Here is a 13,808-nt window from a genome sequence, read left to right as displayed (position 1 = left end):
GAACCGACTTTTATGCGACTCTTTACTACGCGTCACGCATCGATCGTTTGCCCTTTTTCTTTGTTTTTCAAAGCTCGTACAGCACAATAAACTACCTTTCAGTACATTACGCTTCAGTTTAAATCAGTGCCTGCCGTGGCCGGTAGATAGAAATCAAAAGTAAACAAACTGTTTGCAATCCTTATACCTAAGCCGACGAGGAGGAAAGTAAAAAAATACAATTTCCTTCGTTTTCTTTTAGAACATTTTAGACCAGTAATGGTTGACTTATACGGTTGACTGCTTACGGCCCTACCTGTGAGGATATCCAGTAAAGTATATCTTAAATCACTGACTCTGTGTAGACTTAAGCTAGACTGACTCTTATAATATGCCTACAACACCACCCGAACGTAATTCCGCTCACGTGCATTCACTTTGTACAAGGATATTTCATATGCGGCGTTTCCGGTTTCTGTGCTGTTTTGCTGAATGTTTTGTTTGTCTGCTGGATTGCATTAAGGATAGCATCGTTGCTACAACTAACACGATGATGCTCCACTGCAACATCCAGTTTGTGCCGCCCCTTTCATCATTCTTATTGGGATTGTTTTTGTTTGTATATTTGTGTGCGTTTAAACGCTACCTTTTCCAACGTCACGTGCGTTACGAAGGAAAGGTGCAAGCTCATTGGCGCCGCTCCGAACGCCGGTCATTTTTGTTGCTGCCCAAGTGTTGTTAAGAGCAGCAAGTTGGCAATCTCTATTATCCTGGAACTGACGCTTAACATTAGAACCATTTACACTAGAATAGGGTAACGATCAGCACACACTCAGATGCCTCTTTGCTCACTTATAATTTAGCAAATGTATGTATCTCAATCACTTGGTGCGACTTAGAGTTTGTTTGCTTTGCAGATTTGTTTTTTTTTCACTTCAGTTCATTCTCCGTGTCTTCGTTCCGTTAAGTAAACATATATAAACTCTACTGTGGGCGCGGGGTTTTGCTTTATCGTAGCTATGTTGTGTTGTGCCATTGCCTTGCTTAGCTGCGAGATTAGAGAGAACGCGGAACAGCGTCGTACGACGGTCCGTATGTTTAGCTCAACATGTACACGTACATTACGTTCGTGTAGTTGATCAACATTAAAATGAGCTGCAGATGCACATAAGTAGAGGTAACGAAAAACAGATGTATCAGCAAAAACCGAAGCAGATCCTGGTGCACGACCGTCGGCGGAATGGTACAGCTGGCCGGCCAGGTGCCGGTACGATAAAACTCTTCAAGCAACTTCTCCTTTTCGTAAAATCGATTGTACAACCACTGGGTGAGGGATTCACTTTCACGCGGCACCTACGCGATTTTGAATGGAAAATGCAAAAAAAAAAATATAATCACATCTCGATTCTCAGGGGGGGAAGTATAAAAAAAAACATTAGGTTACCTCCGAACTATGGTAAAGTTTGTAGAATAAAAAGGTCTGGCAGGGATCCCGCATACCGTGCACGATGTTGGGTAAATCTAGTGGAGTGCCTTGCGGGTACGCGATCGTAATGTCTAGTACGTATTCTATGCAGCCTCCCGATTGCCCGTTCAGCATTGCGTACGTCGCATCCTTACAGGTATCTGAATTGAACAATAAAGCCACAGTTTACCCACCAAATATCGTTTCATTCAACAATTTGCCATCCTTACCACAGTCATCGTCTTCCTTGTTTATTGCTTTGCTACTGATGATAGTGCTGCTGTTGCTGTCCGATTGTTTAACCGCATCCTGCCCCACCACACTACCCACCTGTGCCGGGTTGTTCGTGGAGGAAAAGGAAGAGCAAACGTTTATGTCACTTGGTGCGCCGAGCATATCCATAATCGCCTTCATGGCACCTACGCGCGGCAAGGTGACATTGTTTAATACTGGTAGATTGCTTTTCTCAGCAAATCTGTAAGTGAGAGCAACAAGAAGATGAGTTAGAATTATCATTATTTAGTGTGGTTCACGTTAAATATACCTCTGACTAACTTCCTTTCTTTTGCGCAAGAAACCACCCTCGGGGAATAGTACCATCCACTTTCGTTTTCTCGGTACGTAGCATTGTTGTATGTGCGATTTAAGCTGCTGCAGTGACTTTTCGCGATTTTTCTTGCCCTAAACGAGTACAAAAATGACAATTCCATCGGCATACACTGGTTAGACGCCTAGCGCAATTTAAACACTTACCGAAGCAATGAAAAAGTCCTGATGGACAAGACTCACAGCACCGAAATTGGTATACTTAAAAAGCCGATCCATGATCCACATGATATTCGGCAGGATGCCCTTCTTCGCGTTAAAGGCCGCCATCAGGAGCGGTACATCCGAGGTACTTTGATGGTTCGCCAGCACCAATGTGCGTTTGTCGAATGCCGTCGTTATATCGTCACCCATCTCTACCACTAGAAACGAAAATGACACACAGTTAATCGGTGAAAGATGTCCCGTAACATGCAAGAAGCGAGATAAATTACCTTCGTAACCTGCCGTCCAGGACCACATGGATACGTTTGCAAGCAGCCAATGGAACAGTATGCCCTCGATACGATAGTAATATGTTTCGTGGATCTTCCGGAGTGGTAGCAGCAAAAACATCCACACCAAATACGTCGGCACACAGTAGATATTGTTCGCCACCACCAGAATCGTTCGCAATACGGCTCGTGGATATTTTATAATATTTCTGCAAAACACATTAGAGCCCGTGGTGATTTGGTTTTGGTGAAACAGGTACAATGCATAATAGAAACCAAGGCTCTTACCTTAAACTATAGCACGGCATCTTGATTCCCGGGGTGATGGATTGACTTCGGCTCGGTATTGTGTATAAACAGTGATTACTGCAGGCTGTGCGACTCGTCAGCGTATGTCGAGTCGCGGAATGTAACACCCGTTTCCAGATGGTGCTGGATTTCTCCAGCGTATGCTCTTATCAATGGCGCTTTAATTCTACTAGATCTACAATCAGCTAACTCGCCACTGTAGTGTGTAGCGCGTACTCTTTCCTTCAGACGATTAATCTTCTTCACTTTGGACCACGAAAGATAGTGTGTGAGAGAGAGAGAGTGGAGGACCGTCGTGCGGTTGGTGGAAAGATTTTCTGCTAGACTAATTTATAGTAGCTCCATGCTGCGTCATCCACGCGAGCGCTCTATCGAGCTGATGATGCTGTTTGCTTGGAGTAGTAGCAGCAGTAACAGGAAAAAAAGCAAAATGGGCAACCGAAATGGATGGGACCACCGGCCTGGTCAAACGCAACGGATTGTGATGGGCCGCGTCGGTATTGTCGCTTCGTGTTTCCTGCGTCGTTTGCCACTACGGTTGCTGTACGGGCGTTTCAGCTGATCCACCTTAGCACGGGTACGCCGGTTCCATTGAGACGATGTCGAAGCGCTGCAGAAAAAAGCCTCCTCCAGTGAATACATTGATTTATTGCGCTTTCCTGAAATAAGTGGAACGGCGAACAGAAGAAAAAGAGAACAGAAGTATAAAGTTTTAATAAAATCTCGTTATCTCGACGATTGTACAAGTGCGGTTATATTTAAGTGTGCGGTCTAGCAAAACAAAACAAATAAAATCCTTCACCATAAAATAATGGACGAGCCTCTTCGCTATGGCAACGATAGCAACTGGTGTGCAGCAACACACGGCCTGCTTTAATTTAAAAATTGTACCCGCCAATGCCACATTGTTTCTGCTCGTTTTACGCCAACCGACCATATTCGCGATAATCCAAAGCAGGAAACGATTCACGATCGGAAGACCCGGACCGCCAAAAGTCCAAAAGTCGCCAATTGATAACGGGTGGGGAGGGCATAAAAACAGACCATCCTGTCGCCGATCCGGTGTGCGTCGCATATCAATCACAACATACGGCGACACACACGGTGCAGTATCAGACACACACGCGCAGTACAACCATCGCACGGCGGATGAGGGAATCTTCCTTTCCACTCCTTGCTGCTGATAACTGATAACCACACACCCGATCGTCCCGTCAGGTCACCAAGAGCGGTGTTGATGCTAGATTGTGCACGGTGGTGTGCAATGCGGCATCGATAACGCAACCGAATCATGAATCATAAGACGCCAAAACACAGCAATGACCAATCACACACAATCGATCAATGAAGTGGGGGGAAATGGAGCTATGTTGTCTGGATGTTAGTGAAGGCAATTTAACATAAATTCCATTCGCGGTTTCCCTGCAATGACTAACACGGCTAGCCACGACCACGCTTTGCGGCCGGCGTGATGTGCTAATTTAGCGAACCCACTTCGACGTTTTGTTGGAGACACGTTTTCATCCTCTTCAATTCGCACCTCGTACTTCAATCGCACTGCACCGCCCCGTCCGGCCTTTTAAGGGTTTCCCCGCCGCGCAAGACACACACATTAAATGTTTATCGATTTTTCCGATACCGTGTACCGTCGTTTCAATGAGACACTCGGTGAGTGTTTTTTCTTCTCGCTCCCTTCGCAATTGCAACATACGGTTACCTTATAGTTTCTTACGGAGATGGTTCTGCCCAGTACAAAAGGACAGATTGTGCCCGATTCTAACTCATCACACCTACCTTCTTCGAACCATTTTGCACGCACCGGAATCGCGGCTTCCAGTTTACACCGAGCGCACGGTTAGATTTTCTTTTTCAACATTCGACTCTGACCTTGGCATCGGCACATACATTGAACCACCAGGGCATTGATTAGCTATTTCCTCTGCTCTGTTGCACACGCTCGTTTTCGCATTCGAACGTTTAATTACATCAAACAATATTTAACTTCACAACCTCCATCGGTTGTTTGATAAAAGTTTCGAAACGCAAATTTTCCTTTCCAGTACTGATTCCGCTGATGTTTTTACTTGGGCAGCTGGTTTTTTTTTACAAACTTCTATCGTTTTTTTTGCTGCCCGCTTGCCGTTGACAGCTGCAAATTCTGGCCGTTAAATTCTCGTTATTGCACACCGGGAATTGAGAATTTTGTACGTGGTTAATGGATTAGAAAAATTAGACGCTATAATTCTGTACGTGCAGAAAGTGATGGAACAGCAATTAAAATAAAAAATTGTCTATGAAAATGGCTAGTATATTCAAATTCCTTATAAACATAATTTGTCCAAAGATCATCACTCACCTTCACACAGTGCCACGGAGTTGTGTAGAGCTAGCGCATATTCAAAAGAGTCGTACAGAAAACAATATGATCACTTCCACGTAACTAATACACGATAGTTAGATCAAAAGTTCACGGAATATTGAAGAAATGAATTTATAAATGATCTTGAAAGCAAAAACGGCCATTCAAAATTCTCGAAGTACGAGAATGCGAACGAGGCGAATTCAACGTTCATTTCGCCAAAACGTTCATACAGTTTATAGCATGGTGTCTAAAGTTTTCACTTGGTGTTCCCTGTAAAAAATGTAATTTCTTACTCAGCATTTATGGTACTTCAAGGCAATTTACTTTCCGTTACAACTTCAGGATCAACTTTTACAAAGAAATTGTTTCCAGTCTCTCTGTAATTCACACTCCTCAGCTCCACACTGCAATCGCTACCGAATTCAAACCTTTTCATCCAACACTGTAAATCCTTATCCCACTGTCACACTTTCGCTAACCTCAATTTTGACAGGTACGTGATTCAACAAAAATCATTCGCGGAACAAGAAAGCAACCGATTGTAATTCTTCACCGTATTTTGTGCGAACAACAAGAGATTTTCCACTTGCAAAATGTCCACAGCGGAGAAAATTGATGAGCCTGTCGTGAAAACAAAGGGCAAGGAAAAGGAGGACGAGAAAACGGAGCTGGTAAGTGTGAGCAGAAAACCGGGGATTTGGACAAAACAACGCGATCAATCTGCCCCGTCATCCCGATGTGTCTCTCTGTTAATGGTTGTACGAACGAAGGGTTTTATGTGTATCATATCAACTGCTTCTTTATCCTTCCGATCCACTAGTCTGACGAGGATAAGCAGCTTCAGGATGAGCTGAACATGTTGGTGGAACGTCTGCAGGAAGCAGACGCGGAGCTGTACCGTCCGTCGCTGGAGGCGATGGCAAACCTGATCCGTGCATCCACCACCTCCATGACTTCGGTGCCGAAGCCGCTAAAGTTCATGCGTCCGCACTATGAAACAATGAAGGAAATTCACAAGAAAATGACGGCCAAGCTGAAGGACGTGAACACGCTGAAGCTCTGCGCAGAAATCATCTCCGTGCTGGCGATGACCATGGGCACCGGTAAGGAGTGCTTGGTGTACCGGTTGCTAAGCGATAACAGCACCGAAAACATCGGTGAATGGGGCCATGAGTATGTGCGACATCTGTCCGGCGAGATTGCCGCCAACTGGCCCGAATCGACGGATAATCTCTTCAAGAATCGGCTGATTGAACTGATCCACCAGATCATACCCTACAATATGGCACACAACGCGGAAGCGGAAGCGTGCGATCTTTTGATGGAAATCGAGCGACTCGATCTGCTGGAGAATTACGTCGACGAAAGCGCCTATCCACGCGTGTGTCTGTATCTCCAGAGCTGTGTACCGTACGTAGCCGAGCCGGAAAACGTAAGTCTGCTCAAGTGTGCCCTGAATCTGTCGCGCAAGTTCAACCAGCACACGCAGGCGATGCGTCTCGCTATGATGATCAATGACACGGCGTTGATCAAGGAAATTTTTACATCCTGTACGGACAGTGCAGTACAGAAGCAGCTGGCTTTCATGCTCGGCCGACAGCAAATCTTCTTCGATTTGTCCGAGGGCAGCAATGACTGCGATGATCTGGTGGAGATCATGTCCAACTCGCATCTCAATCATCATTTCCTCAACTTAGCCCGTGAACTAGACATTATGGAGCCGAAGACACCGGAGGACGTATATAAATCGCACCTGGACAATTCTCGCGCTCCGTTCGGTTCGCAGATCGATTCGGCGCGTCAGAATTTGGCGGCCAGCTTTGTGAATGGTTTCGTAAATGCTGGTTTCGGGGAGGACAAGTTGCTGATGGAGGACGGCAACAAGTGGCTGTACAAAAACAAGGAGCATGGTATGCTGAGTGCCACTGCTTCGCTGGGATTGATCCTACTGTGGGACGTGGACGGTGGTCTTACACCGATTGATAAGTATTTGTACTCGAACGAGGACTACATCAAGTCGGGAGCATTGCTTGCCTGCGGTATAGTGAACTGTGGCATTCGAAATGAGGTCGATCCGGCACTGGCCCTGCTGTCCGATTATGTTCTGCATCAGAACACAACGATGCGCATTGGAGCTATCCTGGGGTTGGGTCTCGCATATGCGGGATCGAACCGTTCGGTTGTGCTGGAACTGATTGGATCGGTGTTTAGCTCGGAACGTCGCACCGGATCGAATATGGAGGTGATGGGCATTGCGGCACTGTCACTGGGCATGATTGCGGTTGGATCGTGCAACAGCGAGGTAACGGAGGTGCTGCTGCAAATCATTATGGATCGCAGTGAGGCCGATTTAAAGGACACTTACGCTCGGTTCCTGCCGCTCGGTCTTGGACTGGTGTACCTTGGTCGCCAAGAAGCGGTCGAAGCGGTAACTGCTGCGCTGGAAATTGTTACTGAACCGTTCCGTTCGATGGCTACCACTATGGTGGAAATCTGCGCCTATGCTGGCACGGGAAATGTGCTGAAAATTCAACAACTTCTGCACCTCTGTTCGGAGCACTATGAACCTTCGGCATCTTCGAGTGAAGAACCGGCGTCGAAGAAATCCGAATCGAAGGAATCTACGAAGGAGAAGGAAGATAAGGAAAAGGATCTCTCCGGATGCCAGGCTGTGGCCGTGCTGGGTATTGCGTTGATTGCGATGGGTGAAGAGATCGGGGCCGAGATGGCATTCCGTTCGTTCGGCAATCTGCTGCGTTACTGTGAACCTTGCATACGTCGTGCGGTCCCACTCGCACTTGGGTTGATTTCGGTGTCGAACCCCAAGCTGAACATATTGGATACGTTGAGCAAATTCTCTCACGATAGTGATGCAGAAGTGGCCCACAATGCCATCTTTGCCATGGGGTTGGTAGGAGCCGGAACTAACAATGCACGCCTAGCGTCGATGTTGCGCCAGCTCGCACAGTATCACGCGAAGGACCCGAACAACCTGTTCATGGTGCGCATCGCCCAGGGATTGACCCATCTGGGCAAGGGAACGTTTACCATTAGCCCATACCATAGCGATCGACAGCTCATGAGTCCCGTGGCGGTTGCAGGTCTTATGGCTGCACTTGTCTCCTTCCTGGACGTTAAGAACAGTAAGTACTAGCACGGAAAGGATTTGGTAGCGAACTAGTAGTAACCTGATTTTATTTTCTTTTTGCAGTTATTCTCGGCAAATCGCACTATTTACTATACACCCTAACGACCGCTATGCAGCCACGCATGTTGATCACCTTCACCGAAGACTTGAATTCGTGTCCCGTCCCTGTCCGTGTGGGAATGGTATGTATAACTGTCTGGAGTTGTTCGAAGATGTTGCGGGGACTCCGACTGGCATTGACTTTGTTCTCAATTCACAGGCCGTGGATGTGGTCGGACAAGCAGGTAAACCGAAGACCATCACCGGCTTCCAGACACACACGACTCCCGTACTGCTGGCGATGGGCGAACGTGCCGAACTGGCGACTGAGGAGTACATCTCCCTTACACCGATCATGGAAGGGTTCTGCATTTTGCGAAAAAATCCCAACTACGTCCCATAAGAGAAGCAATGCTGATAACCGATGTCCCCCGAAGTATTTTCCTGCAGGAATTGTCATCATGAAAAGGTGTTGATGCTGACGGCGGGACAAATAAGCGATTCAGCTACAAATGGCCACAGTCTGTCGATTCATTACTGGTTGGCTATCACGCTATATAACATTTACTTATACTTAGGATCATAATAAATAATGATTTTCGAAACGATAGCACTCTGCTCCTACGGGTTGTTGGTTCGCTTTCTTCCTCTGCTAGAGGAGCTAGCACCTCGACTGGTGCCGGCAGTACTTCCCCCGGACGAAGGTTTCTGCTTTCGCTCCAGTGACATCTGCTTCAGTTTCTGCGTCAAACGCACCTGTGCCTTCTGCTTTTCGTACTGTTCCGCCTTGGCTTTACCGGTCATTGGATGAAGGAACAGTTCACGTTCCTTGCGTTTCACTGCCTCACCACAACCGTGTATCTCCGGCAAGCTGTGTTTGAAGCAGAACCGATCCTTACAGAACGAACAGTCCGTCCCGACGAGGTTAGTTTTCTGCTTACAACCCTTGAAATCGCACGTCAAATCAACGATCTTCACAGCTTCCAGCACCTTGTCGAGGTTCTTTTCCACCACCTCGGTGTTGATCGGTTGCAGCAGTTCAGCCGCCTTGGTGACGACTTTAGGGTCCGTATCCAATACCAGCACCGAATCGTCATCATTTGAGGCGTCAGCTAATTTTTGCGGCTTCTTTTGACTCATGTTGTTGTGCAATTGTAACAAGACAAAGAGGATGTTGCTGTTCCGGCGTATTGGGAAGTGTTTGTTGTGATTATTTGCGTATTCTTGACGTTTGTTCGAAGCTATGCTGTAGGGTCATTTCCATGTAACGCAAATCGTCACTCAACCTGCGCGGCAAAATAATTAAAAATAAACTATTTTGCACTCCAGAATCCCACTTACATAACCTTTCAATCGTTTTCTTTCAGTGATAAACTATGCTTCAGCAATAAAAAAATCAACTATTTCTCACCATCGTAGAATACAAACTTCTGAACGGTGTAAGTGAGCCGTAATGACAACAACACCCGCGTTCTATTTGTAGAAAATTTTGACAGAACAGTCATAAAAAAAGAAAAAGAAGTAAGAACTTTTTCCCTGGGTGGACGTGTAAGTTTTATTTCGTTCGAAACCGAAAACGATATTTTAACCCAAAACGTTGCAAATTACGGTGCCAGCACCGATAGTGCACTACTAACCCGGGAACTTGCATTGCTGGAGATTCAGTGGAGGAGTTCCAGTTAGTCCGAAGTGTTGAAATTAGGACGGAATACCACGGGTTCGGGTGCTGGTCAACATCATCAGCAGCGAAACAACGAAAACGATGATAGCGGCAGAAAATTTGGACCTTTCTTTCAAAGAACTGTCTCTGGACGGGGGAATTACGGCCAGTGAAGAAAATAACAAAATCCTCAAATGGAATCTACCGCTGAAAGAGCTGTACAAGCTGGCCTGCAGTTTCTACAAAGGTATGATGGTTGGGCGAAACATTCCGGCGCAGTGTGTCAAGAGCGCAATACTAAAACGTCTTCTTTCGTTTGTAGAAAAATCGGGCAAAGCGATTCACCTAAGTTACGAGGACAATTTAAAGGTACAATTTACAATTTCGTTGGAGCAGTATTCACGTGAAGCTAATATTTCTGTTTGTAATGTGTTATTACAGCTGGTGGCTTTTACACAGCAAGCCGCACACGGCCCACTGGATCTTTCGGAAGCTCCACCGCTGGGCATGTTTGATGTCATTGGGAAAGATCGCAGAATAGCATGGCAACAGCTGGGCACGATCACAAAGCTGCAAGCGATGGAAGGTTTCATCGATCTGTTGGATCGTCTGTGTCCACTATTTAAACCGTACGTGGAAGCGATCAAGAAGGACAAGGAAGAGAAAGCTCGTCGGGCAGAACAGGAACAGATCCAGCGTACGGAAGCGCTTGCCGCGGAAAAGGAACGTCAGGAAGAGCAACAGCGGCTCGAGAACGAAAAGAATCGTGAAGAGTTGCATCGGCGGCAGCTGCAGGATGCGCTTAATCAGCAAACTTACCACCAGTTCAAGGAGTATGCCGAAATCCAGTTTCCGGGCAATCCGGAACAGCAGGCCGTGCTGATACGGCAGCTTCAGAACGAACACTATCACCAGTACATGCAGCAGCTGCAGGCCCAGGTGGCGACCAACTTGGCCCGTCTGAAAAGCATATCCGACGCGGAGGACGAGGATAATCCTACCGCGGTCGTGTGTGAGAATGGAACCGGTACCAATGAGACGGCAGAATTTACGTGCGGCAACACCAAGGAAAATAGTCAATTCGAGTTTAAGGAACAGTGTGACAGTGACAATGACTCCGGAGGTATGGCGACGTGAAGGTGGATGAAGTGGTTTTGGTAATGACGTACTGACGTGGCTTATCTTATTGCAGATTACGCAGTAATCAGCCCCGCGAATATGTGGACAAAGCCGGATATAAAACTATTCAAGCAGGAAGTGATGGCCGGCAAAGGTGATGGAGTGATACGCGTTAATCATGGCGATACAGTGACGGTAAGGCTCGGCCACGGTTATCAGCTTTTGAGGGATGAGTAATTTATTGGATTCAATTCTGTCTTTATCAACAGGTGAAAGTTCCAACACACGAAGGTGGTTCGTGTTTGTTTTGGGAGTTTGCAACCGATAGTTACGATATTGGGTTTGGCGTTTATTTCGAATGGGGTAAACCACCGACGACCGAAGTTTCGGTGCATATTAGCGAAAGTGACGAGGACGATGATACGATAGAGGAAGATGAAGGTAATTTGTCTTATCTCCTATTGTTCTATATATTTTAATGCATTTTTTTTTTCATCTTGACGAACGACGCTGTGCTGATGCAGAAGTGATCTGCGCGGAAGATCTTGAGTGTGGTCCGGTGCAGAGCAACCAAACGAGTAGCGTCGGTAGTGCACTCGGTACGCGCAATCCCATCTCGATCATCATACCGATCTATAGGCGCGAATGTCACCAGGAAGTGTACGCCGGTTCCCATACGTACCCGGGCGAGGGCACGTACTTGCTCAAGTTTGACAACTCGTACAGCTTGTGGCGCCCGAAGACGCTCTACTACAAGGTGTTCTACACGCGATAATCGCATCGTTACGATGTTACACAACAGCAGCAGATTTCGAAAGGAAAACGTATTCGCGCAAAACGTAAAACCGCAAGGGAAGAAGGGACCGCGTACACATGATCCCTGGAACTATTTAAAGGAAATATTATGTATCGAATAACTTATGAACCACTGGCATACCCCGAACCTTTTCCTATTTTTGTTTTGCTGTATCGGTTCGTGGTAACCCGCGTGCTGAGGGAAACCATGGTAACCATGTCGTTCTGCATGAATGTTCTACTACGTTGATCGTTGTAAAGCGAGCTTTGGCGGTCTCAGCGGTGTACTAGGCAAAAAAGAAACTTGTTCCCTAGATCCAATAGAGTATATAGAGGTGGTGTGCAAATGGTGGCTGGCAACGAGCCACACCGCGTGGGTTAGATAAGCATATCCGTGTTCCGTTCTTCTCGAGTCTATTAGCGAATGGTTTTGGGGTTCGATCAATGCTGGATGATTCATTCCAAGTGTGGTGTTGATGATCGAGTTTGTATTTGCATTACATCGTAGTAGGCCCCCAAAAAATACATCTCCTTCGTACCGATAGACGATCTATTGGACGAGTTGTTTATTGTGAGATAGTTAAATGGAAAAATACAGACGAAGAAGAGGAAGGAAAAAAAAAACATACCAAACCCATCCCCAACCCATCCCCAATTTCAACCCAGCACTTAATAAACAATAATGGATGTTGATTGTTCAGCGAAATATAAAACTGTACGAAGCAGGCCTGTATGGGAGAGAAGAAAATAAAAGAAAACCCGGCAAGTGGTGTGTGGTATACATTTTGTTCAATGTAAACAAAAGGTGCTAGTTTCTTTCCATGCCATTGGTGTTCGATGCGTTCGTGGGGAATGATGATGGTGGGCGTAGGTAAAATTCCCAAATGGGCTATTAATCAACGGGGTACAGTACCGCGGCAATGAGTCTCATTCATTATTTCCAGTGGTAAACGTGAACATAATCTACGCGCACGGAAATGCATCGTTTGTATTATCTATGTGCCATATCCGCGATTAGGTGTGTGGTACGGAATGTTTTAAATTTTCCCCCCCTTTATCCGACCGACCCCACCGAACGTGTGCCGAAACCTGTGTAAACCTTGGTAAAGCACGCGAGCTCACATCGAACGGTGTGCGGACCAGATTTCGAATCAAAACGACCAATCATTATCGTTTGTCAAACGCGGAAAATGTGGCTGTCCGCCTCCACCTTTGCTAGCGCACCGGAAAATCATCTCTCCCCGCCTGCTGGGCGATCGCGTGTGCCATGTCACAGCGGTGCGGGTGGTGGGAATAGCACGGGGTCATCCTGGGTTGGCGAGAAAAACGGTCAACGGCGATAACGAAACAAACAATTGGCCCTTAAACAAACAAACAGCGGCAACAGGTGGACGACGTGGTACTGCAGGGAAAGGAAGAAAATCTAGATTTCCAGATGTGTTCACAGCCACCCCTCAGCTTCTCTTCCCAGCCGTCCGAGTTCCTCCAACCCTGGCTTAGCTATCTCCGGCTACCAAGCTCAGGGTTTTCAATAGGGCTAGTACCGCCGGTCACTCACGTGCGCGACAAACGATGGGAAAAATGACACTAATCAATGTCCAATCTGTCTAATGGCGGGTGTCTTATGGAAAATAGCAAACGATAATGGCCATCAAAGTGTGCTCAGTTTTCCGCCTGACGGTTTGCCCGGGTTCGTCCAAGCGACCCGGGCGGAACAGCACCGGAAGATGTGGTGGTGATGATCAGCAGCCTTCCCACATAAACGAGCGGGGTAGCTCACGATGTGTCAAGGTTGCGGTTGCATTTACGGGCGCGGAACAAAACGTTGGACGGTTGGTACGAAAAAAAAGCGGTGGCGTAGAAGCAAACAAAACAAAATCCCACCAGGAACG

General features: G+C 46.7%; 4 protein-coding genes across 4 annotated transcripts; 2 read left to right on the top strand and 2 right to left on the bottom strand.

The window, feature by feature from the left end:
* Positions 1-1,077: 1,077 nt before the first annotated feature.
* Positions 1,078-2,792, bottom strand: LOC128708538 (acyl-CoA:lysophosphatidylglycerol acyltransferase 1-like). Its single transcript, XM_053803515.1, has 7 exons — positions 2,773-2,792; positions 2,485-2,693; positions 2,198-2,412; positions 1,989-2,125; positions 1,675-1,919; positions 1,424-1,605; positions 1,078-1,332 (listed from the first exon to the last, which is right to left on the bottom strand). The coding sequence occupies exons 1-7, from the start codon at positions 2,790-2,792 to the stop codon at positions 1,078-1,080; spliced, it is 1,263 nt and encodes a 420-aa protein (XP_053659490.1).
* A 2,956-nt stretch (positions 2,793-5,748) lies between these two features.
* Positions 5,749-8,745, top strand: LOC128710271 (26S proteasome non-ATPase regulatory subunit 2). The gene is made up of 4 exons (XM_053805317.1): positions 5,749-5,826; positions 5,976-8,298; positions 8,367-8,485; positions 8,563-8,745. The coding sequence occupies exons 1-4, from the start codon at positions 5,749-5,751 to the stop codon at positions 8,743-8,745; spliced, it is 2,703 nt and encodes a 900-aa protein (XP_053661292.1).
* Positions 8,746-8,963: 218 nt separating this feature from the next.
* LOC128708890 (DNA-binding protein SMUBP-2) lies at positions 8,964-9,482 on the bottom strand. Its single transcript, XM_053803869.1, has one exon. The coding sequence runs from the start codon at positions 9,480-9,482 to the stop codon at positions 8,964-8,966; it is 519 nt and encodes a 172-aa protein (XP_053659844.1).
* A 622-nt stretch (positions 9,483-10,104) lies between these two features.
* Positions 10,105-11,896, top strand: LOC128719600 (Golgi resident protein GCP60). The gene is made up of 6 exons (XM_053813227.1): positions 10,105-10,249; positions 10,325-10,371; positions 10,444-11,125; positions 11,195-11,316; positions 11,391-11,562; positions 11,646-11,896. Exons 1-6 carry the CDS (start codon positions 10,105-10,107, stop codon positions 11,894-11,896), a joined length of 1,419 nt encoding a protein of 472 aa, XP_053669202.1.
* Positions 11,897-13,808: the final 1,912 nt, after the last annotated feature.

This window comes from Anopheles marshallii, chromosome 2 (genome assembly GCF_943734725.1).
Source record: "Anopheles marshallii chromosome 2, idAnoMarsDA_429_01, whole genome shotgun sequence".
In the NCBI taxonomy this organism is placed as follows: domain Eukaryota; kingdom Metazoa; phylum Arthropoda; class Insecta; order Diptera; family Culicidae; genus Anopheles; species Anopheles marshallii.
This window is presented reverse-complemented; position numbering and strand designations above follow the sequence as displayed.